At 50.8% G+C, this 23,851-nt stretch overlaps 3 protein-coding genes across 3 annotated transcripts in view; all 3 read left to right on the top strand.

Moving 5' to 3' along the window:
* Positions 1 to 4,510, top strand: part of GP5 (glycoprotein V platelet) — a 38,024-nt gene extending 33,514 nt beyond the window's left edge. The window contains exon 3 of the mRNA XM_006762008.2: positions 4,261 to 4,510. Coding sequence (XP_006762071.1) covers positions 4,261 to 4,510 — 250 coding nt within the window. The remainder of the gene's footprint in view (positions 1 to 4,260) is intronic.
* Positions 1 to 10,043, top strand: LRRC15 (leucine rich repeat containing 15). The gene is made up of 2 exons (XM_006761996.2): positions 1 to 65; positions 8,093 to 10,043. Exon 2 carries the CDS (start codon positions 8,096 to 8,098, stop codon positions 9,848 to 9,850), a length of 1,755 nt encoding a protein of 584 aa, XP_006762059.1. The 5' UTR covers positions 1 to 65; positions 8,093 to 8,095; the 3' UTR covers positions 9,851 to 10,043.
* Positions 9,879 to 23,851, top strand: part of CPN2 (carboxypeptidase N subunit 2) — a 15,508-nt gene continuing 1,535 nt past the window's right edge. Inside the window, exons 1-3 of the mRNA XM_006762009.2 lie at positions 9,879 to 9,980; positions 10,031 to 10,049; positions 10,721 to 10,724. Of these exons, the coding sequence (XP_006762072.1) occupies positions 9,879 to 9,980; positions 10,031 to 10,049; positions 10,721 to 10,724 (125 nt within the window). The remainder of the gene's footprint in view (positions 9,981 to 10,030; positions 10,050 to 10,720; positions 10,725 to 23,851) is intronic.

Below are 23,851 nucleotides of genomic sequence, written 5' to 3' on the forward strand. Positions count from 1 at the left end.
AGCCTCCCACGTCTCCTCTCGGGCTCGCTCTGGTCGAAGGCGGGCGGGCGGGCGCCAAGCTGCTGGTAAGTAGGCGGGATCATACCCGCTCCCTTTTCCTGCGGACCCCGCTCCCCTGGGGACAGGCTCCAGACTGGGCCGGGCTGGCGTGGCGCCTGGGATGCTTTCAGGAGGCCGCCCAATGGAGCCTGCGCCGGAGGGGGCCCGTCCGCCCCTTGTCCAGCGCGCCTGGGCCCCCAGCCCTCTCTGCTGATCCGCCACCAGCCTTCCCTGGCCCTTGCCGTCCCATGGTGTCAACCCGGGGTGTGAGAAGACGTTTCAGGGCGGTAGACACATTGAAAGTTGACCAAATGATCACACCAGTTACCCAGATGGTTACCTTCTTTGGATACTAGCTCCACTGGCGAAGGGTTTCTCTTCTTCTTTTTTTTATAATCTATTTTTATTAATTTCAGAGTGGAAGGGAGAGGGAGAGAGAGAGATAGAAACATCAATGATGAGAATCCTCAGCTGCCTCCTGCAGGCCCCCTACTGGGGATGGAGCCTGCACCCCGGGCGTGTGCCCTTGGCTGGAATCAAACCCAGTACCCTTGAGTCCGCAGACCGATGCTCTATCCACTGAGCCAAACCAGCTAGGGTGGGTTTCTCTTCTTAAGACTCAGGTTATTGAACCCAGGTCCTCACTTACCGGGAGGTCCCCAGTGGCCTGCCCCGCATTTGGGTCTGTAGGGGACCCCTGAGACCCTGCTTCAGGGGGTTCCCTGGCCGGCATCAGTCCTCCTCTCCTCATACTCTCAGCTGCTACAAAAGCGACTCCAGCAGATGTGCTGGTGCAGGTTTTCCAGCTTGACCTCCAGCTGTGGGCTCGGGATCATTCGGGGGGTCTAAGTCTGTGTGCGGCTTCCGCGACCCCGTCCTGGCAGCTCTCCCCTCTTGCCAGCCAGTGAGCCCCTGGCAGAGGCTTTTGGCTTTGAACAGGGAGAGTCAGGGCTGGGGAGGGATTTGGGATGAGGGTAGTAGACACGCTGTACCTCTACCAGCATCTCTGCTCAACCCCAGAGGCAGGGGCGGGGCCAAGGAACCAACAGGTGAAAACCGGAACTTTCCAGAGCCCACCTGTGGCAAAGTGTGAGAGAGCCAGTCTACCTCCAGGGGCAGGTATGTCAGCGAAGGGCAGGCTGTGCCTCTCTCTGGGATGACACAGTACCCAGACCAAAGTGCTGGGTGCCTGTCGGTCACACTGTGGCTTCTCCTTTCGGATTTCTGGGGTATGGCAGCCTGTCTCAGGCGGCTTTCAGATGATGCTTCGGTGCCACTGGCTCCTAATTTAGAATTCTCCAACGGCTGTCATTTCTGTTGCTCTGCATCAACGGAACATCTGGGATGCATTCAGGGCCAGACAGTCCCATTTGCCTGTGGTCCTGAGTCAGCTGGGCGGGCTCCGCACTGATGAGATTAGCATGTGAGTGAGGTCTGGCCAGGGGGAAGGGTTCTGAGCAGACTTTGCAGAAAGTCAGGGCACCCATGGAAAGTTCTCCCTAGGTCCGGGGGATACTACCTGGGCTTGCTCAGTAAATGGAGGGGGTGGGAGTGGGGAGCGGGTGGGAGTAGATCCAGATGTCGAGAAATGAGAAGGGATGGGAGAGAAGTTGTCCCAACGCGATCCTGCCAGCCAGCACTCCGAGGCTGTGATTACACATGGCAATTTGCTTCGCTAAACCCTGGCCACGAAGGATGGGCTGCAGCTTCAGGTTTCATCGCCTCCCTTGGCTTCTGGGACACAGGATTTAGAGATCGTTTCCAAGATGCTCTGATGAGGGCCTGGTCCATTTCTCTCTAACTTGAGCCCCCAGCTGTTACCCCGAGATGGGGCTGTAACCTATGACTTCTTTAATAAAAGCCCCGAGTGGGTGCTTCTCCCTTCTCCGCTGGCGAGTTTGCCAGTATCTCCAGCTGCTTTTGCCAAGCTAATTACAACCCTACTCGGGCCTCTGCAGGAAGCCCTACGCCTCTAACCTTGGGGCTGGAAAGGACTTGCTTTTTCTTACTCATTTTCTTTTTTAAACAAATGAACACTATTTTGTATATTTTATTGGTTTTTTTTACAGAGAGGAAGGGAGAAGGATAGAGAGTTAGAAACATCAATGAGAGAGAAACACCAATCAGCTGCCTCCTGCACACCTCCTACTGGGGATGTGCCCACAACCAAGGTACATGCCCTTGACCGGAATCAAACCTGGGACTTCTCAGTCCGCAGACCAACGCTCTATCCACTGAGCCAAACCGGTTAGGGCAGTGAACACTATTTTGATTTTGAAGGGTTGTGAGAGATGGAGGTCAACAATTGGTCCAGGTGGAGGATGAGGGTGTGGCCAGTCTTCCCTTGGGTTCTGGAATGCTATGTGTTTGGGTAGAGCATGCCTATCTTGGGTACCACTCCAATGGGGCTCTGTGTTGAGATCAACTCTTCTGGTGACCCCTCTGCTTCTTCCCTCCAGTCCCAGGCGACTCAGGTGAAATTGAGCAAACACAGGCATTAGAGCAGCTCTAAGGAAGATCATCCTTAAACCATATAGCCTGGGAGTTGGGAGAGCAACTTGACCTCTGTTCATAATGCAGGGCAGCTAGAGGGTGGATTGCATATAAGTCTGAGGTCATTTTAGGATGGAGGGAGCAAGGCCACCTCTTGTCCCCTTCCAAGCACTGCCAGACACACGTTTGACAAGGTCCTAAAGGCTCGTGACAAGGTCCAGAGGTTCTTCAATCTCTGTGGTTGGGTAGAGCCTGGACCTGGGTGTCAGGAATCTTCAAGTGACTGTGTGACCTTGGGCAAGTCCCCTCCTCCCTCTGGTCCCTTCGTTTCCCATGTACCAAATGACCATGTGATTTGACCAGATGGTCTCAAAAAGGCCCGTATACCTCTAATGCCTGGGCTCTAAGCTCTGCTTCTGGAAGCAGCTTCTACTGCTGGGTTTAACTTAGCACACACCCCGGATTTCTGATGGGGATGCAGAAAGAGCCACTGGAGGAAGGAATGATACAGGGAGCTGACCAGGCCCCTGGCTTGGCTGTCAGCCTTTCCTATCCCAGGTCAATTTCTCTGTTCTTGGCTGCAAATGATGCAGATCATGGGCATGGGGTCCCAGCTGGTCTAGGCCTTGAGTGGTGCTTCCGAGTGTGGACTGTGGACACCTGCACTACAGTCACTTGGGGAGTTGGTTAAATGTGCAAGGGCTTGAGCCCTTCAGACCTGGGATCAGGATCTCTGTGGGTGGAGCCTCCAGAGACCTGCATTTTACTCCACAGCAGAATGAACAATAATTGTAAGCAACATTTACTGCGTACTCACTTTGTGCCAAGAACAAATCTCAGGGCTTTACAGGTATTAACCCACTTTGCCTCACAGCTACAACACGGTGAGGTCAGTTCTGTAAGCAGGCTCCCCAGGCTCTTCCAGGCGATGTTTATGCGCTGACCTGGGGGAGGGGACATTACTCCTGTTTAGTGAGATGGGGGGGTCTGGATGCCCTGAGCCTCCCAGTCAGACAGTGCCTTCTACCCTTAGGACAGAGCACTTATGAGCAGCTTGATCGAGGCCGACACTAGCTGGCGGGGTGAGGGCCGGAGACACCCTCAGCGATTCCAAGCTGTCTTCTCAGTGCGCTGGGTGGGGCCACCTCTCACAGCCGAAGAGGCCATGCGGGGAGACCTTGCTGGGGAGAGGGCACAGGCCAGGAAGGGAGATCTCTTCTCTGGGCCTCAGTTCCCTCTGGACCAGAGGCTCCCTGAGGCCTCTCTTAGCTCCCGGATGCCATGAAATGGCCATTGGCTATGTGAAGATGCACCGATTAACAAGCGGGATCACCCCGCCTGACATAAGTGGGCCCAGAAGATGGGTCCAAGTCCTGAAAGCCTCGGCATGGAGATGGGGCTGGGTAGGTGGCGCTGCTGGCAGTTCGGTGTGACCTCTGAGGAAGAGAGGATGAAGAGAATGGTGGGCTTTGGGTCAAATGTCTCTTCTGTCTCCAGTGAGAAGATATCAGAGCTGCTAGGGCCCTTGGAAGTCTTTACAGGAGGGGACACTGAGGCCTGGAGAATTTGCTTAAACTCCCACTCAAGCTCAGTCTCAAGACCAGAATGGCACACTTGTCTCCCAGGCTCTTTCCGAAAGCTTTGCTCCGTGGCATTGATAGAAGAAGCCATTCCTCCCAGGGAACCTCATATTTAGAGAATGTGAATGATGGTATTAAACCCCCAAAGTCCCAACGCACCAGCCAACCGAGCCCAGGGCTTGGAGGCTAATTATGTGTTTGTTCATGAATCACAGGCTGTTCTTGCTGAAGAGACCCACGGGCAGTGCGCCTGCTCCAAGCGCGTCTCCTCCTGGGCAGGGACCGCGTCTCAGTGTCCAGGTGAGCTGTCTGTTCAGCTCATGGAATTCCTGCACCAGTGCCAGACGCCAGGCTGTGCCCCCTCCCAGAACAGGGCCTGGGCCGAGTGGCTGCCGTGACTGTGGATGCAGCTGCCTCCTGGGAGAGGAGGGTGTAATTAGGGAGCTTTGTGGGTCTTTAACTGGCATTTGTCACGGCTGCCAAGCAGCACCAGACGGCGTGGGCTATTAGGCTGCTGTGTGCTGGGCTCCCAGAAGCCTCTGGCTGCCTGCAACACTTGCTGAAAATCCCAGGGCCCAGCTGGCTCTCCAGCCCCGTGTCTGCAGCCTCTCCCTCCCCCAAGGGCTCTGCAGCTGGGTCTGAGGTGGGCTCTTTGGAGGTCCTTTGGAGCAGTCAGTTCCAGCTGTGGCAGGAAAAGTGCTGGAAAACAGGAAACCGCTGCATGTGGTGCCGGGGTGGGCTCTGCATACATGAGGATTTATAAAAAGGAAAATGTGCAAATTCTTGTAATATTTGTCAAGCTGAGTGTGGTCCATTTTCAACAACAGTGGCTCTGTTCCCACAAAGGAGTTATCTTTCCCTCCTTCTCCCAAGCCAGGAGGTACCCTGCCTTGGCCCTGGCCCTTCCTGGGGCTGGCTGATGCCCCCTCCCTAGGTGGGCAATGCAGACTCAGATGGATCCTCAAGGTGTCTCACCCACACCCTCATTGACAGATGGGAAACTCCACAGACTGTCCTGGGCTTGCCAAACTGTGGGCATTTAATTTAGTGCCCAAGCCTCTGACACTTGAGCTGTGACACCATTTTGAAGCACGTAGGGTATAGGAGTCCACAGTATAAATAAGTGCTGCCTAGCACGTCACCAGCAGCCATTAGAGCTTCAACTTGTGTAAGTGACTCCAAGAAGATGTTTGGTTTCCATGTTCCTTTACCATCGAAGACCTTCAAGAGACTAGTTTGTCATTGCCCATCTTAAACTTCAGGGTGGAACTGAGCACAGCACTACAGATGTGGCCTGATCAGGGAAGTGTAGAGTAAGACCATAACCTCCTTTTTTCTACACTGAATACTTCTTTTAATACAGTGATGTTACCTTTTGTGGGCAGTCTTCATTCTTTGTTACCATCAATAAGTCTTTCTCCTGGGGTGGGTGTCAAGTCACTTTTTCCCTGTCCCCTGTTTAGGCTGTTTATTTTCTGTTTTCAAGTCTGCGCCTGACTTTTAACTATGGAAGTTAATTTTTATAGATGTATCCATAGCTTAATCTGGCCCCATTTCTTTGCACTGGAATTCATTGGCCAAATTATCATTCTTTCTTTTCTTCACTAGTCTACATACTTGGTCAAGCCCTTAATGCAACAGTACAGCAGGCCAGGGCTTGGATGGGCTGTGAATAAATGAAAAATCAAGGTTTGGGTGGGTGAGAGATGAGCTTGGGTTTTGTCCTCAGAGTAAGCTTGGTGAAGGCAGGGGAGGGGTACATTGAGGTGAGGCCAGATTGGGAAGCCTGGATTACTCTGAGTAATGGGCCAGACTCAAGACTCCATGAGTTCAGCGGAACACAGACCATAGAAATGCTTTCTCCACCCAGCCAGTTTATGCCTTATATACTTTCATCTGAAATTCCTTCCTCTGACTCAGGGTTTTTGCTCATTAAAAGGAGAGGCACTGCCTTAACACTCAAAGTACTTACCCAGGAGTCTGGAGCTCTGGGCTTTTAGCTCTGGGCCTCAGTTTCCCTGCTTTCTACATTCCCCACAAAATAATGAGAATGTAGGATCAGCAGTTCTTAACCCTTTGCGAGTTAGAGATCCCTTTGGACCTCAGATAGAAGGTACACATGCTCACAGAAATCCTTAGTCCCTTGACTAAGAATGCCAAGGTTAGAAGCACTTGGAGGCCTTCCTGTCTATGAAGTTCATCTGTGGATGTGCTTGGAACAACCACACACATTTGCACAGGACACCCTCACATCCATTCTCCCATTTGTTCCTCACAACAGCCTTAAGAGGGGGCAGAGATGACCATCACCATTTAACAGATGACAAAGCTGAGCTAGGAGGCCTCACACTTCATTCAAGGTCCAACAGCTGGCTAGTGATACATAGATATTCAAGGCCAGGGCCAGTCTTCGTGTCCCCTATCTCCATGTTCTATACATAATGTATATATACAAAATTATCATCACCCTTGACCTCAAACACCAAACCTTTGTGAATTTAGCTCCATTCCAAGATCACACCATGCCTATGGGAGCATCTGGACCTACCACCTTTGAGCTCAAAGTGCATCCTAAGTTTTCTGGGACTTACTCTAGGCCAGTGATGGCGAACCTATGACACGTGTGTCAGAGGTGACACGCGAACTCATTTTTTTGGTTGATTTTTCTTTGTTAAATGGCATTTAAATATATAAAATAGATATCAAAAATATAAGTCTTTGTTTTACTATGGTTGCAAATATCAAAAGATTTCTATATGTGACACGGCACCAGAGTTAAGTTAGGGTTTTTCAAAATGCTGACATGCCAAGCTCAAAAGGTTCACCATCACTGCTCAAGGCTTCTCAGTGTTTCTTTGTGGACTAGTCCCCAGAAGGGAGAGCCCAGGCATCAGCTGAGTGGCAGCAGTCTCTTCCAGTGAGACAGGAAGTAGTGCAGATAGTTTCCTTTATTGGGAAGCTGACTGAAATAAACCTAGATAGAGCACCTGTGAGACATGTTAACAAAGATTAACAAAGAGACAGGCTGTTGGTGGTGGTGATGGGCAGGGTGGGGAGGGGCTGGAGTGAGGCCCAGGCAGTGCAAAAAACAAGCTTCCAATGGTCTTTCCCACCAAATCAACAGCACGGTCCTGTCTCTGCTGGCTGCTACGGCTCCTCCCGGCAGGCCGCCATGTTTGTGGCCTTAACGTCTTTCCCGGGTTCAGGGCCTATTTATTTGTTCTTATTAAAAGTGTTGAGTCACTTTTTCCCTGCCCCCTGTTTAGGTTGTTTATTTCTGTTCTCAAGCCTGGACCTGACATTTGACTAGACCAACGCTCTATCCACTGAGCCAAACCGGTTTCGGCATAGGTTGTTTATTTCTGTTCTCAAGCCTGGACCTGACATTTGACTATGGAAGTTCATCTTTATGGACGCCCCATAGCTTAATTGGGACCCATTTCTTTGCACTGGATTTCAAGCTATGTTCAAATAGTAAGCTCATGTACTGTGAGGGATGCAGAGATGTATAAAATGCTGTTCCTGCTTTAAGGGACCCATAGAGATGAAACATGAAACGCGTATTGACTGGTGAAGGAGGCAGAAAGGGACATATGTCATGTAGAGGTGGCTGTGGTTTGGGCCATATGGAGGTCAGGAAGACCACCTGCATGGGAGAGTAGCTAATGCTGACTCATGGAATGTGGGAACGCTTCCTAGAGGGGACTGCTATTGAGCCAGACTTGGAAGTATGGTAAATACTTGGATGAGGATGCAGGGCACTCTTGGTGGGGGGAATTGCTTGGGCAAAGCCATGGCAGTAGGAAGACATGGGGGAAGTCAAAGAGGTTTGCTGACCAGGCCATAGGGCATAAGTTGAGTATGTGGGGACAGGGTTCAAAGGCAAGCTAGTTTTTGGTACCAAAGATTGGCCTTGGCTTAAAAACAATGGGAGTGTTGGCGAGATGATCCTGACTCGTGTGTTCTCTCCCCTTGCACAGGCCATGCCACTGAAACACTATCTCCTTTTGTTGGTGGGCTGCCAAGTCTGGGGTGCCGGGCTGGCCTACTATGGCTGCCCTAGTGAGTGTACCTGCTCCAGGGCCTCCCAGGTGGAGTGCAGCGGGGCGCGCATTGTGGCAGTGCCCACCCCTCTGCCCTGGAACGCCATGAGCCTGCAGATCCTCAACACACACATCACCGAACTCAACGAGTCCCCATTCCACAATATCTCGGCCCTCATTGCCCTGAGGATTGAGAAGAATGAGCTATCCCAAATCATGCCTGGTGCCTTCCGCAGCCTGGGCTCGCTGCGTTACCTCAGCCTCGCCAACAACAAGCTTCAGGTTCTGCCTATCGACCTCTTCCAGGGCCTGGACAGCCTTGAATCGCTCCTTCTGTCGAGCAACCAGCTGGTGCAGATCCAGCCAGCACACTTCTCCCAGTTCAGCAACCTCAAGGAGCTGCAGTTGCATGGCAACTACTTGGAATACATCCCTGATGGCGTTTTTGACCACTTGGTGGCCCTCAACAAGCTCAATCTGTGCAAGAACAGCCTCACCTACCTCTCGCCCAGGATCTTCCAGCGCCTGGGCAACCTCCAAGTCCTCCGGCTGTGTGAGAACAGGCTCTCAGACATCCCCATGGGCACTTTTGATGGGCTGAGCAACCTCCAAGAGCTATCCCTGCAGCAAAACCAGATCGGAGTGCTCTCCCCCGGCCTCTTCAACAACAATCGTAACCTCCAGAAGATCTATCTGTCCAACAACCACATCTCCGAGCTGCCCCCCGGCATCTTCATGCAGCTGCCCCAGCTCAACCGACTCACGCTCTTTGGGAATTCCCTGAAGGAGCTCTCTCCAGGGATCTTTGGGCCCATGCACAACCTTCGAGAGCTTTGGCTCTACGACAACCACCTCACTTCTCTACCTGACAACATCTTCAACAACCTCCGCCAGTTGCAGGTCCTGGTCCTCAGCCGCAACCAGATCGGCTACATCTCTCCCGGCGCCTTCAACGGGCTGGGAGAGCTGCGGGAGCTGTCCCTCCACACCAATGCGCTGCAGGAGCTGGACGGGAACGTCTTCCGCATGTTGACCAACTTGCAGAACATTTCCCTGCAGAACAACCGCCTCAGACAGCTCCCAGGGAATATCTTCGCCAATGTCAACGGCCTTATGAACATCCAGCTGCAAAACAACCAGCTAGAGAACCTGCCAGTGGGTATCTTCGATCACCTGGGGAACCTATGTGAACTTCGACTCTATGACAACCCCTGGAGGTGTGACTCAGGCATCCTTCCACTCCACAATTGGCTCCTGCTCAACAAGCCCAGGTTGGGGACAGACACCCTCCCAGTGTGTTTCAGCCCAGCCAGTGTCCGGGGCCAGTCCCTCATCATCATCAATGTCAACATTGCTGTTCCCAGTGCCCAAGCCCCAGTGACCCCTGAGGTGACCAGCTACCCAGAAACACCAAAGTACCCAGAAACTTCCAGCTATCCTGAAACCACTTCCATCTCCTCAGTCACTGAGTCCACCAGCTCCGTGGAGGTATTCACCGATCTGACCACCATCCAGGTCACTGATGACCGCAGCACCTGGGGCATGACCCGGGCCCAGAGCGGGCTGGCCATTGCTGCCATTGTCATTGGCATCATTGCCCTGGCCTCCTCCATCGCTGCCTGCATCTGCTGTTGCTGCTGTAAGAAAAGGAGCCACGCAGTCCTGATGCAGATGAAGTCACCCAATGAGTGTTAAAGAGGCAGGCTGGAGGCAGGGCTGGGGAATGGTGGGACCACTGGAGCATCTGGGAATTTCATCCTTCGACCTTCACCCTTGGGTCCACAGAGCCATCCCCTGCTCCCTCTCTCTGATCCTTGAGAGGAGGGTACCCTCACCTTTTCCTGACCTGCTCTTGCAGGACCTTCTTACCACCAGAGAGATCTGACCCTGCAGGGTTTCCAATTCACATTCCTGGGCTTTTTTCAAGAAAGCCCCTCCTCCAAAGCCTCACCAGCTCTCCTCTGGGAACAACCTTCCCTGTGCCCATGCCCCTGCTGGCCTCTGTAGACACACTTATTCCATGCCTGTTCACTTTATGGAAATAGTTCTCCACCGGGACAGCCTCTCTCCCGAGTATTCTGTAAGTTGATTTTCTTCTTTTGCTCCGTTTATTGTTTGTGGCATGGCTCCCCCCTGTCACTTCAGATGAAGTTCTCCTTTGATTTTCTGCACCTGAAGGCAAGGTGAGCCCTATCCTCAAAGAAGGCTTCAACCCATTTAACTGTTTCTTCAGAACTGCCACGCACCCTGGTTCTCAGGATGCTGTGAAAGAGATAGGAGAGAATGAGGCTGCTCAGTCCCTAGAGACAGAGCCATCATCAGGATCCCCCATGATTTTTATCTGGAAAAGGAAGTGAGACCAGTTCAGCCTTTCAGAGGATGGCATTTCCAAGCTGCAAACTTAGCTTTACATTTTTCAGTCTTTAAGAAATAAAATCGTGTAGAATTTCTGACCTGTAGCAATGCTAAAATCAGCTTATTAGTACTGGATGGAGAAAGCAGCCTGGTACCTGGGGGTTCTTGTGTCTACCCCTAGGGTTTTTCTCTTTTAACTCTTTATTGAAGGGAAACATACATGCCGAGCACAAAAGTGTATGGCTTGATGGATTTTCACAAACTGTACACACCCTGTAATCAGTGTCCTGATCAGCAAACAGGATATCACCAGTATCCTCTATCACAGTCATTTACTGAAGAAGACTGGGGTTTATGGAGACAGCATGGACTTGCCTGGGAATTGGCTCCCCCTGCGCCAGGATGGTCCCTCTGCTCCCCCCTCCCACTCAGTCAGCCCTTGTGAAGGCCCAGCTGCCAGAGTGGAGAAGATATGGGTACCTGCTGGCCTGGACAGAAGATTTTATTAAATTCTCAGATCCTGAAGCTCCCAGATTGGCCAGGCCAGAGGCATCTCAACTATAGAGGCCCACACAGCCACGCACCCTTCTCCACCAACAAGCTGTCTGCTTGCTGTTCATTGGAGGCCCTTCTGCCTGGACCTTTTCATGGGCATGATACACCTATATACCTATGTCTGTTTTTAATTTTCACTCTCCATTTGGGGGAAGTGAAATACCTCAGAGATGAGATCCTTTAATTGAACATCCAAGTGTAATGGAACCCAGCAATCCCTGGAATGTGGTGGTGAAATTCTCCATCAGCATTACAGTCAGCTAGAAACAGAATGTCAGAATTCTTATACAGAGCAGGAAACACCAGGATACGCCGATAAGTCACACTGGGCCCGGGGCCTCTCTGGAGCCACTCTGACCAGTGGTCTGGTTATAAGTGTTGTGTGGTCCAAGGTTATTCACCCCTTGAGTTACAATCATTTGAATACCTGCCCTTGCCACCCTTCCTGCTGCATACATATGCACTCTGGTAAATAAATTATGCTTATAGCAATGGACATCTTTCTCTGGACAACTGGTCTACCAGTTTAAAAGTAAAAGTTCTAAATGGAGAATTTCAAGTGTCCATGTTTGCTCAGGAAAGAGCTATAGCCAAGACTATAAAGATTTGGAAATCTTCCATCAATCCTGATTGCCTCTTACAGGTTCCCTCTGCTCCATAAGACAAGTAAAGAAATCTCTTGGGGCTTCAGCAGAATGATGCGGACAGGGTCCCCCCCAAAAAGGGTCGAGGAAGGGATGCGCCTAAGAACTAGCGCTCTTGGTAGCTTCTTACTCTCTGTTCCAGGGAATCTGTGAGAGATAGGGCCTGTCAGAGGCAAAAGACATCATCTCCCCAAGGTAAATCTAAGTTTCCAAAATATTTGTAGCAACTGGTTGATGTGTACCAAAGCTTGCTGGGGCCTGACAGTAAGTGAGCTCAGAGCTTGGGGCATGACCATCATTCCACCAATGGTAGTCTGTATCCTGGGGCCAAAGAGGGAAGCTCAGCCTGCTCTGCTTCAAGCAGGACACATGGTTTGGCACTGCATTCCTCAAGTTCCTCCTTATGAGCCACCTCAACTGTCTCCTTGAGCAAAAGCACTACTGGGCCAGAGGTGGCAGAGCGGTGAGGAAGGAGTCCTCTTCATCCAGTGTGTCCTGCCACTCTGATCCCAGAACCCTGGGTGCTTCCAGCATTGGCTGTGACATTGGAGTACCTCCCTCTCTGGCCCACGATATCAACATGTGTTCCCAGGCCAAAGGCTGGCCTGAGGGCGGCTGTGCTCAGATGACCCCACCCAGGAGCACTCCAGGTGGGGGGGTGGTAGGCCCTTTACCTGACCTTCCGAGCTTGTCTGTTCCCATCAGAGTGGATTGGATGGAGCCATCCAGCCTCCTCTTCTTTGGCAGGTCTTTTGGCCTCTGAGCCATGTTGTCTGGTCCGGGAGCTGCCAGAAAAGCTGAGTAGTTTCCTTTCCAACAGGACGATGCATTTGCTCACTTCTCAGGGCTGGAGCGAGCCACTTGCCCCCCCTAGAATAGAGGCAGGGCACAGAGTTCACTTCACTTCCCCCCTCTGCTCATGAGCTTCTTGGACACCTTGCTGGTACCAGTAGACTGCATTTGGAGCAGAGGGTCAATGTTGGAGGAAAAATAATAAAAGCCAGTGAGAACCACTGTTTTCCAAAAGTGCTTACTGTGCATAGCTACCCTTGAAAGCACTTAACAGCCATTTTCTTTTTAATCCTCACAACACCCCCGTGCATGAGTGCTACCTTATCCCCTGTGATGGGGTCTTAAACTGCCCTTTTTCTGCAACATTTTCCTTCTCTCTTCAAACTTTGTACAAGACCACGTGGCCTGTACTGGGCTTTCATCATTGAACCAAAGAAAATGGGAGTCAGTCTCCTGTTGTTCCCCAGAGTCTTAGCCACGGAAACCTCACTTGGCACTGTGCGGATCAAAAACTTTGTAAATGCAGGGGAAAATTAAACTCATCCATCCGTCAAAGAAAAATTGGCCCCTCTCATGGAAATTGTTGGGCTGTGTGTATCTTGTTCCCTTCTTTAGCATTCAAAGGCACAACACAGTTCTCAGAACTCTTAATGGGCGACAGTTTCCACAACCTTCTAGATGTCAGTGTAGAGCAGTTACAGGAATCTAGTTCTAAACTCAGGAAGCTGATGGGGAGCGGACAGCTAGAGATAACTAGATAACTAGAGTAGGTAGGCAGACAGTAGATGCATCCCAGCCATTAGCTGCAAACCTCTCAAAGAATTTAGCCCACGGATCCCGCAGTCAAAACTGAGTCCGGGTTGTTGGGAAGGCGGCGGTGGTCTTGGGGAGGAAGCCGTCTCAGAACGGGTGGGCGGGTGTCCTCCAGGCCAGGCTCCTCCCAGTCTGTGCTTTCTCCTTCACCTAAGGATGCATCGTTCTCACCAACCCATTGCCTTCATGCTGCCTTCAAAAGTAGACCGTGTTTGCCTTGCTTAGAGAATAATTGCAAATAGTCCCAGGAGTTTGGGGATGCATTTAGAGATTTCTAGGCCCCCGGGGTTTTATACAGTGTGAGCCCTGGTGGGCAGGGTTGGGGGTCCATCTTTGCTGGGCTCTGTCTTTGCTGAATACTGCTTGTAACAAATTTGGTGTACAGAATCAACAATAAATGGCTTACACAGGACACATGCACTCTTTTAAAAAAATTGTATTGATTAAAGTATTACAAATGTGTCTTTATCTCCCATTGTATATGTGCTCTTTATGGTGTCTTGGCTATGGAGTCCCACTCTTTTACAAAATTTTTTCTTCTTTTTTTAATTTGATTTTTTTTTTTTTTTTTTTTTACAATATACAAAATAGATCAGTCTCTAAGCGGTCTCCACTCTCAGGTGTCAGGGTTCTCTCCTGTGAGTTTTCCGTTGATGATTCAGGAAGTTTTTCTGTATTTTAGTTGTAATTCCAGTTTGTTCCTGGGAGCATGTCCATACAATACCCACTTACTCTGCCTGCCCCTTTCCCCCGATCCTGGTGATCCCACTCTTGTCATATGTGTGCAAGGCTGACCCAGACAGCCCCTCACAAAGAGTAGATTCTGGGCTGGGAAAGGTCCTCAGAAAGTGAGTGGGGACCAAACATGTAATAACAAATCATATCTATAGGCCACTGTGTTGGGAAGGGGCCTTAACAATAGGATCAGCCCATGTTACAGAGGAAGAGAGTATGATCAAGGCAGGAAGTGAACTACTGGCTGAGCGTGCACACAAGCAGCCTTCCAGACTCCCAGGCTGGAGTTGCTTCTATGTCACCAGAAGGGCACTGACGTTCACTCAGTACTCGTTTAATGTGCCCGTGCACACACATGTACGCACATGCACATGGACTTAGGTGGGTGGGACTACCCTGCGTCTCTGGACTCCTATTGGTGCTTTACACCAGGCTCAGTGAGTCACAGGCTCTCAAGAGACACCATCTGAGTGAAGGCGACTCCTACCACATGTCCAGGCGACCCCAGGACTACTTCAGGTCTCCGGGTTCCAGGGGCTGCCACAGCTGTTGGCACAGGTCCACTTCTTAAGAGGGAGCCAATCCCCTCTGCTGTTCCTGTGTCCCATCGCCATGCCTAGGAAAGGGCTTCAACGCCTATTTTTCTGGAATCTCTTAGTTCTTAGATCCCTTCTGCAGATGTGAGCCTGTCCCAGGAGGCTGGACCTGGACAAGGGTCAATAGTGTGTTCACTATATCACTGGACTGGACCGTTTTTGTTGTTGCTGTTGAATTGATTTCAGAGAGGAAGGGAGAGGGAGAGAGAGACAGAAACATCAATGATGAGAGAGAAACATTGATCGGCTACCTCCTGCACTTCCCCCACTGGGGATCGAGCCAGCAATCCTTCAGTCCATAGGCCAATGCTCTATCCACTGAGCCAAACCAGCTAGGGCTGGACTGTTTTGATGACTGGGGGCAGGGCCTTGTTGTCCTTCCCTAACCACTGCACCTGTCCACTCAGACAGGTGTCTGTAATAATGGGAAAAGGAGTTAGAGCCTTTATCCCAGCTCATAGAAGATTCCTGGAGTTCTTAATGCAAATCTTCACTACATACATGCACACATGTCCTTCCAGCTGCACATATCTGCAGTGTAATTTGACACATGTGTGTACACACACACACACACACACACACACACACACACGCCTCCCCAGGCCCTTTGCCACAGATGAGAATGAAGAGACTAAATAACTTGTGGAAAGACTGGCTAGTTTATTGAAGAAGCAAGGTTCAAACCCAGATCTGTGGAATGTCAAATTTCTGTTGCTCACCGTGACATTGACAAACAGACACATTCTCTTTGTGGAGGCCAGTGTCGCTGCCTTAAGAACCTGTCCCCTTAGCTTGGGTGCGAGTTTCCTCCAGAGGTATGCCCACCTCCCCACCCTGCCAGCCTGCCCCACCCAGCCTGGCTGCTGCCAAGGGTGGGGCTGGGAGCACTCTGTTCACAGCCTTTCTCCCCTCTTACATGCCCCCATGTTTCCTGCCAGAGTGCAGATTGTCATATGTCCCCATTGAAAAATGCTACACGGTGTCAGGCCTTTGCAATTTGGCTGATGAAATCTGCTCACATGCAAAAAAAACACCATTAGTTTGGACTTGAAAAAGAATAAATATTGATATCATGTGATAACTTTAAAAGCCATCAGAGTAGGGGGTGGAGATGGAAGAGGGTATAGGGAAGAAAAAAATAAAAGCCAGCAGAGTACTCTGAATGCTAGAATCTGGGCATTGAAAATGATCCTAGATTGCTTATCTCAGTCAGACCTTACCCTGAACTCCTGAACACACACACACACACACACACACACACACACACACACACACGCGCGCGCGCGCGCACAAGCATGCACATGTTCTTCTCTCGTTCTGCAGCCGCTGGATGAGCAGCTCCAGAGACAGGACAATCACAGTCTCCCAAAGCAACTGGCCCCCCTGCATGAAGTGAAAACGTGTCTCTCCATATTGGGCCAAAATTTACCTCCTCAAGTCTTTCCCCCTTGTAGCTCAGAAAGGGTTTAGAAAGTTGTTTTTTTAAACAAACAAACAAAACAATAAACCCACAACCTTCTTAGAATTGAACCTGGTGTTGAGAGCCAAGCAGGTGCCTGTGGCTGGCCCTCTGGCTGAGGCCTGGCTCCTGGAACCAGCGTGGCCTTTTGCAGGAAGCGGTGTGAGAGCATGGACCCCGGTCCCACTTCTCACTCCTGGAGCCGCCTCCTGAGTGCCCTCCTGAGTGCCCGGCCCCAAAGGTGCCAAGCCTGTGACCTTTGATGGCTTCGGCCCCACGGGGGATCTGTCTGTGGGAGCAGGTCAGGATCATTTTGTAATATTCTGAGGCATTGCCCCAGATTCTCTGCTTCCTGTGACCTGGGTGACATTCCGGGAACACTCAAGCCACGTGAGGGGAGGAACCACTTCCTGGAACTTTGATCAGCTCTGGGCTGCTGGATCCACTCTGACCACAGACCACAGACCACACCGGACACCCTTCTGCTCCCAAGGAAGAGCCAGGGCAGCAGGTTCTCCCTGCCCAGTCCCTCACGGTAGGTCTCCTGGAGTCACTCTAAGGCTCCTGGGTCTGTGGGAACATGGGAGGAGGAACATGGAGTCCTGGCTGTGGGGCAGGAGGGGAGCTGGCCACTCCTTCCAGGCTTCGCAGCATGTCCCCAACTCCAGGCAGGCTGAAGTATCCCCACCCCTGCCCTGGGAGGAGAAGCCCCTGAGGTACTTCTGAAGCCCCTGATGTCCAGGGTGGTGCCGGGCTGAGGGAGGCAGGAGGCAGGTTGAGGGGATCAGATTCCGGGAGAACAGTGCCCTGGTCCCTGCACTCCGGAGCTCCTGGTGCCTGGTGGGTGCCGGGGCTGGGCAGCAGGCCCTGAGCGGCGATGAACAGGTTACTCCGACATACGTTTCTGTGAAAGAGAGGCTAAGGGGCTAGTTTACTTTAGGAGCAAATCGCCATGATCGCCTGCCTCCTTAGACTTTTATGGTCACAACAGCTTGAACTCAAATTAAACTTTGGATACAATCAGCAGGGTAAGTATCCTTGAGAAAGCACACGCCACGACAAGGTCAGGTCTTTAAAGACTAACCATAGAGATTCCAGCAAAACACCCGGGGGATCGGACTTGTTTGGGAAAGTCAAGGTAGGGGCTGCCGCCTTCGGCAAGGTCCCCCAGAGGCCCCAACCTTTCGGAGAATCCTCCTTACAGACTTTCCAGCCAAGTCCCATGCTTCCCCGCAGTGGGGATAAGCAGGGTGACCATCATCCACATTTGCCTGGTTCCACGCTAGTGTGTGCCTGTCATCCTGGCAAAATTATCAATAGCTCTCCTTTTATTTCTGCTTTAGATGATACATAGTCACTCTAGGAATGAAATGTGTATGCTGCTACCTTTTATTGAACATTTACTGTTTGCCAGGGACTGTGTTAAGTGCTTTATATTTACTATCTAATTTAACATATTTATCACGCAATTGGGTATGAATTTCAACCCTAAGGGATGGAGTTGTAATTATAGAGGGGGAAACTGAGGCTTAGAAAGATGGAGTGACCTGCCCAAGCCTACGCAGCGAGCAGGCAGCACTGCCAGAATTTGAACCCCACTAATAGGATGAAGAGTCAGAGCTGAGCTTCGGGGTCACGCCAGCCACGAACACATTCCGTCCAGGTCAGCACACAGGCCCGGGCAGCTTCTCAGTGCTCTCCCCCGAGCCAGATGCTGGGTGCACAGGCAGGTGGGGATGCTGCGGGCTCATCGGCAGGTGGTGCAGATGACTAGAATGCAGAGCAGAAGGACCAAGTGGTCAACGGGGGACCACTTGGGTCACACACCCAGAAATGTATGCGTGGCTTGGGGGATCCAGAGAAGGCAGTAAAGGAAGGCTTCCCTGGGGAAGTGTGACTTGCACTGGCCTGGGAGGTAGGTGGAATGAGGGCAGGTAGCAGCAGGGAGAGAGAGGGAGGCACACATTCTAAAGTGGGAAGGCTGGGGAAGCAAGGGCTAGAGCTGGGCCCTGTGGGGAGCATTGGAAGAGAGGACAGTGCCCAGCTCACAGCCTTTTATTTCAGAACTAGAGGCCCAGTGCATGAAAATTCGTGCAAGGGTAGGCCTTCCTTCCCTCGGCTGCTGGCACCAGCTTCCCTCTGGCACCCGGGACCTGGGCTGGCTTCCCTCCGGCCGGCTTGGTCAGGAAGGATGTCTGGTCTGATTAGCATATTACCCTTTTATCATTATAGATGTTAGCTATCCTCCTTCTGGAACCTTATGACAGCTGATAGACAAGCTCCATCGAGCCTTTGCATTGTAACTTTGAGGAAGGGAAAAAAATCAAGGAAGCCCCTAAAATGGGCCTGGAACTGTGCTGTGTGTTTTACACAATTATCTCAATGTTTATAATAACTTCCCACCTTATTACTTAAAAAATGTAGAAAGTATATGATTAAGCAAAAATTAAAAAAAAATAAGTAAATCACCCACAATCCTATTGTTAAGAGCTAAACAGTTCAAAGGTTTTGTGTATAATCTGAAGCTGTGGAGGGTCCCTCGGAGTCACTTCATTGGCATAAACTCAGGTGTGGCTGAAAGGGGCTCACTATGAATAACAAAAGATGCTCCCTCATCACCCGGGAAATTCCAAGCGTTCTTGGAGCTCTGTGCCAAGAACCAGGAAGAAGGCCAAATATATATTTCTGATTATATCACAACATCACACACCCAATGCTATGACACCCCAAGGGATGAGAAATTTGCTTGTTATCTCGCTTAATTACCACAGTAAGCCTAACAGCACTGTAATTTAGGGAGTAGCATTATGGTGATGACTGCTCTCAATTTACAAAGGCAGGCACTGGGACTGAGGGCCTGTTTCACTGCCTGGGACACACTGGGCAGCAGGTTGGGGAGGGCCGGCCAGCTAGGGAGAAACAGATGCAGGAGCCCACGCAGGTCTGACTGCCTCAGCCACGTGGCTTATTTTCCTGGGTTGAGGGAAGGAGACTGAGGTCCAGGGAGCAGCAGGCCTGCCCCGGGGCCCTGGGTGAGGCAGCTAGGGGTTCTGGGCTCCCGTCACCCTCTGGGAGCAGTGAGCGGCAGCTCTGTGGTGGATGACAGATTGGCTTGTGGCACACACAGAAATGTACCAACCCAACAGCAATTTGAGAAGAGGAAAGAGTTCATTTGCAACCCGTAATCTCCACTCCTTCCCTCCCCCAGAAAAACCAGGCTTGCTGAGAGCATGGAACATTTTTGTGGCCATTTCTAGTCTGTACATAAGGGCAGAAGTAGTTTTCCAGATGGGAAGCAGGGATCTTCTGGCTGCTGCCCCACTGTCCACTCGGGTGCCAACCTCCACAGTGCCCAGGCAGGGGCACTTCCTATCTCTAGAGCCCCCAGGGACCTGCTCTTGAGGGTGGGGTGGGGAAGGGGCCCAAGTCCGGGGCATCCTGGCCAAAGCCATTACAATCTGTGCTTGACTAAACCAAGGACAAAACAATTACCCCTTTCCCTGGGCTGGGAGGAAAGAGGCAGAAAAAGTGCTGTAGTCACCAACCTCGCCGGTCCATAAAGAAGGTGGTTGAATGATCTCATCCGTTATTCCATGGCCAACCTCTGTGACTACCTCAGAGCAGCTGGGGCTGGCCGGGGCTCCGAGGAATCAGGGTGAGTACTGCTGCTCTGGATGGAAACCGAAATGCTCTGGGCATGAAAACAACAACGATAGCTGGCAACATGGAGTGCGCATAGCAGTCACTCCAGAAGTTTGTGCAAAACAGATCCTCGGCTCCCATACTGTGCGAGGCTGTGATTCAGTAGAATGAAAAGTCCAGGGACCCACAACACTTCACTAAGTAAAAAGAACAGACCATTTCCAAATGAGTGCTCTTAGACCTTTACAGGAAACGGCCCTTTCGATGGCAGCAAGTGGGGAACCAAGAGGGTGTCCACTGTGCCGGCTCGGGGTCTGGGCTTTCAGAGCATTTTCTCGTTCAGTCCTCAGAACAACCCCATGAGGGAGGTAGTACTGAAGCTCATTGTTTTAAAGATGAGAACACTGAAGCACAGAGAGGTGAGGCAATTCAGTGAAGGCCCAGAGCTATAAGGGATGGAGACAAGGTTTGAATCCGGACTGGCTCTGTACCAGCAGTTCTCAACCTGTGGGTCGCGACCCCTTTGTGGGTCGAACGGCCCTTTCACAGGGGTCGCCTAAGACCATCGGAAAACACAGATGTAATTACACACTGTTTTTGTGGTTAATCACTATGCTTTAATTATGCTCAATGTGTAACAATGAAAATACATCCTGCATATCAGATACTTACATTATGAATCACAATAGTAGCAAAATTACAGTTATGAAGTAGCAACAAAAATAATTTTATGGTTGGGGGTCACCACAACATGAGGAACTGTATTAAAGGGTCGCGGCATCAGGAAGGTTGAGAACCACTGCTCTAGAGCACAAACCGTTAGCCATTCTAGAGTGATATGAGAACGGTTAAACATGGCTCCTTTGAAATTATCAGCGTTCCTCACCGTGAGTACCATCCCTGCTTCCTTCTGCCCCAGTAGACAGGGGCAAGGGGGTGTCTGGCCTACACTTTAGAGGCCCTGTCTGGCCCTCCTACCACCATGACATCCCAAGGGGTGAGAAGTTTGCAAGATCAAAGGGACACACCCATCAGAGGCTGTGCCCCATTCTAAAGCCTGTTTTCAGTATCCGGGACCCAGGGCTCCTGTGGATTGCCTCCCCAGGCCAACCATTTCACGGAAGTGAATATGAGGTCTCTACTCACAGCACTGGAGAGAGTCGGGGGAGAGAAGGGGACAGACAGTGGGCGAGGTCCCTTGTATGCTCTCACTATGGGTCCTGCCAATGTGAGGAGCAGGCCTGTGTGCCCTGCCCTGTCCACTGCTGTAGTGTGGAAGCCTTAGGCTTGCTCCTTGCTCTCTCATGCCCTGAGTAGCCGGCAGGCAGTTGCTGTCATACCCCCACGGTGTGAAATCCACCTCCTGTGGCTAACTCAGCGTCTGTGTGCACCGAGGGGCCTCAGGGACGTGTGCTGTTTCTCAGGGAGAAGTTGTCCCTTCTCTACAGGCTGAAAAATTCCTGGAAAAACTGTTTAGTGTCTATAGAGGGGCTTTCGTAAGCACCGAGTTTGTGGGAGATTGTCACACACGAAGCCCTTTAACCTGAAGCTGAATTTTGCGATGGAGGAGGCAGCCAGAAGAGGGCAGCAGAGAGGCAGCTAGGGGCCAGTTGTGAGTTTTTACTGAAACAGGACAATTGCGAAGAATTAGGATTATGTTGCGTGAGGATTTTCCTTCTTTCCTTCCTTCCCTCCTTCCTCCCCTCCTTCCTCCCTCCCTCTCTCCCTCCCTTCCTTCCTTTCTTCTTTAGCTCCCTTCCCTCCCTCCCTTCCTCCCTCCCTCCCTCCCTCTCTCCCTTCCTCATCCTCTCTTCCTTCCAAATGTATTTTATTTGAAAGGCATTTTGTTTTTCCTACTTTTTTGGTGTTCAGATAATTTTTTTTTCTGAAATGATGGTGGCTTGCAACATTTAACAATAATTTACATAGTTTATTAATTGCTCTCTCTACTAGTATCTCAGACACTGATCTAAAAACTTTACTTGTATTTATTCATTTAGTCCCAAATTAACCTAACAATAGACACTATAATTATCTCCATTTTACAGATAAAAAATTGAAGCACAGACGGGTTAAGTAACAAGCCCAAGGTCTCATAGCTGGCGCTAGGTAAAGCTGGAATTCTAACTTATGGAATCTGAACCACTACAAGACATATAGATCATAGTGGGGTGGGAACAGCAGTAACCTGGGAAGTGTACTCCCCCTAATGGGGCAACTAAGCCCAGATCAGTTGGTCTTGTCAGGTAGGAATGTGAGTCCACTGCCCCTAAATCATCTGGAAATCTGGACTATTTAAAAAAATTTTAAATATGTTTCATTGATGTTTTAGAGAGAGAGGAAGGGAAAGGGAGAGAGAAACATCAATTGGCTACGTCGTGCATGAACCCTACTGGGGATCAAGCCTGCAACCTGGGCATATGCACTGACCAGGAATCCAACCATGACCTCTCAGTGCATGGGATGATGCTCAACCAACTGAGCCATACCAGCCAGCACCTGAAATCTGGAGTTTTAATGTGATACTTCTCTGTTTTTACATGTTGGCCTAATGGCTCATGCATAGAAAGGACTGAAACATAGACAAAACACAGTTTTTTTTAAATATATTTTATTGATTTTTTACAGAGAGGAAGGGAGAGAGATAGAGAGTCAGAAACATCGCTGAGAGAGAAACATCGACCAGCTGCCTCCTGCACATCTCCGTAGGAGATGTACCCGCAACCCAGGTACATGCCCTTGACCGGAATCGAACCCGGGACCTTTTAGTCCGCAGGCCGACGCTCTATCCACTGAGCCAAACCGGTTTCGGCGTTTCTTCACAGTTTTAAGCTGAATCACCGACTTGTGACCTGTGGGTGGATGCTGGCATATTTTTTCTTAAAAAATAATATTTAGTAAACTAAAAACCTGGTCCCCTTACCTTATTTAAAACAAAATCTACTGGTCTATGAAATCCCTGCAGCTGGGACCTCCTGTCTGGACGCTTTGGGGAGCTCCATGGCCCCCTGCTGGTGGGGGTGGGATGTCAGGGGCAGCATTTCAGCCCCCACGGGCTGGTTTCAAGATAAGAGTCCTCTTGTGCTGAGGCTGTACTAAGGGGCCCACGGGCTGGTTTCAAGATAAGAGCCCGCTTGTGCTGAGGCCGCCTTCACTCTCAGCAGATGTGCAGAGAGCAGATGGCACGGTCTCTTCATAACGAGGCTCTGGAATGTGCTGAGATTTGGAAACTCAGGGAGAGTGTGGCTTAAAAATTTCCAATTTAGGAATAATCTGCCCATAGTTCACGTATTATCTTAAAAATTCCCCGATCCACGTAGTCTTTTCTTCCTTTCTTCCATTTTTTTCTGCCCCTTCCTCTCTACTGGAATAACATGGGGAGCCCAGGAGACCCAGGCGTTGGGCCTGCTGCCAACCTGCAGCTGGCTGTGGACAGGCCATGAGACCTCCTCGCTGTGGGGAGGCGAGAACCCTGGTCCTGCCGACCTTGCAAGGCTGCCACAGGTGGTAGGAAAACCATTAAAAATATAAACTGGCCCTGGCTGGTTTGCTCAGTGGATAGAGCCTGGACCTTTGATTCTGGTCAAGGGCAGGCTCCATTCTGGCCCTGATCGGGGCTCCTGTGGGAGGCAACAGATCCATGTGTCTCTCACACTGATGTTTCTCTCTCTGCCTCTCCCCCTCCCTCCCACTCTCTCTAAAAAGCAATGGACACTGGGGGGTAGGGGAGGCCAGGGGACTGTCAAGGGCGGGGGAAAAAAAAGGACACATATGTAATACCCTTTGTAATACTTTAAGCAATAAAAAAAGAAAAAGAAAAAAAAATAAAAAGCAATGGAAAAGTATCCTCCGGTGAGGATTAACAAAAAATAAAAATAAATAAATACACGAGTTCTTTAAAAAACAACAACATAAACTGCTGTCCAAACGGCTGGCCTCCCTGACAGCCGATGCCCATTTCCTGGCTCCCTGGCCCGCGCACGGGCCACCGGGCCGCACAGCCCCGCACAGACACCCCTCTCCCCTTCTCTTCCCGCCTGGGTCTAGGAGATGCTTCCTGGCGTCTGGCTGCCCGGGGCCTGCCTCCTGCTCCTGGCCCGGCTCG

This window comes from Myotis davidii, unplaced genomic scaffold (genome assembly GCF_000327345.1).
Source record: "Myotis davidii unplaced genomic scaffold, ASM32734v1 scaffold557, whole genome shotgun sequence".
NCBI lineage: Eukaryota > Metazoa > Chordata > Mammalia > Chiroptera > Vespertilionidae > Myotis > Myotis davidii.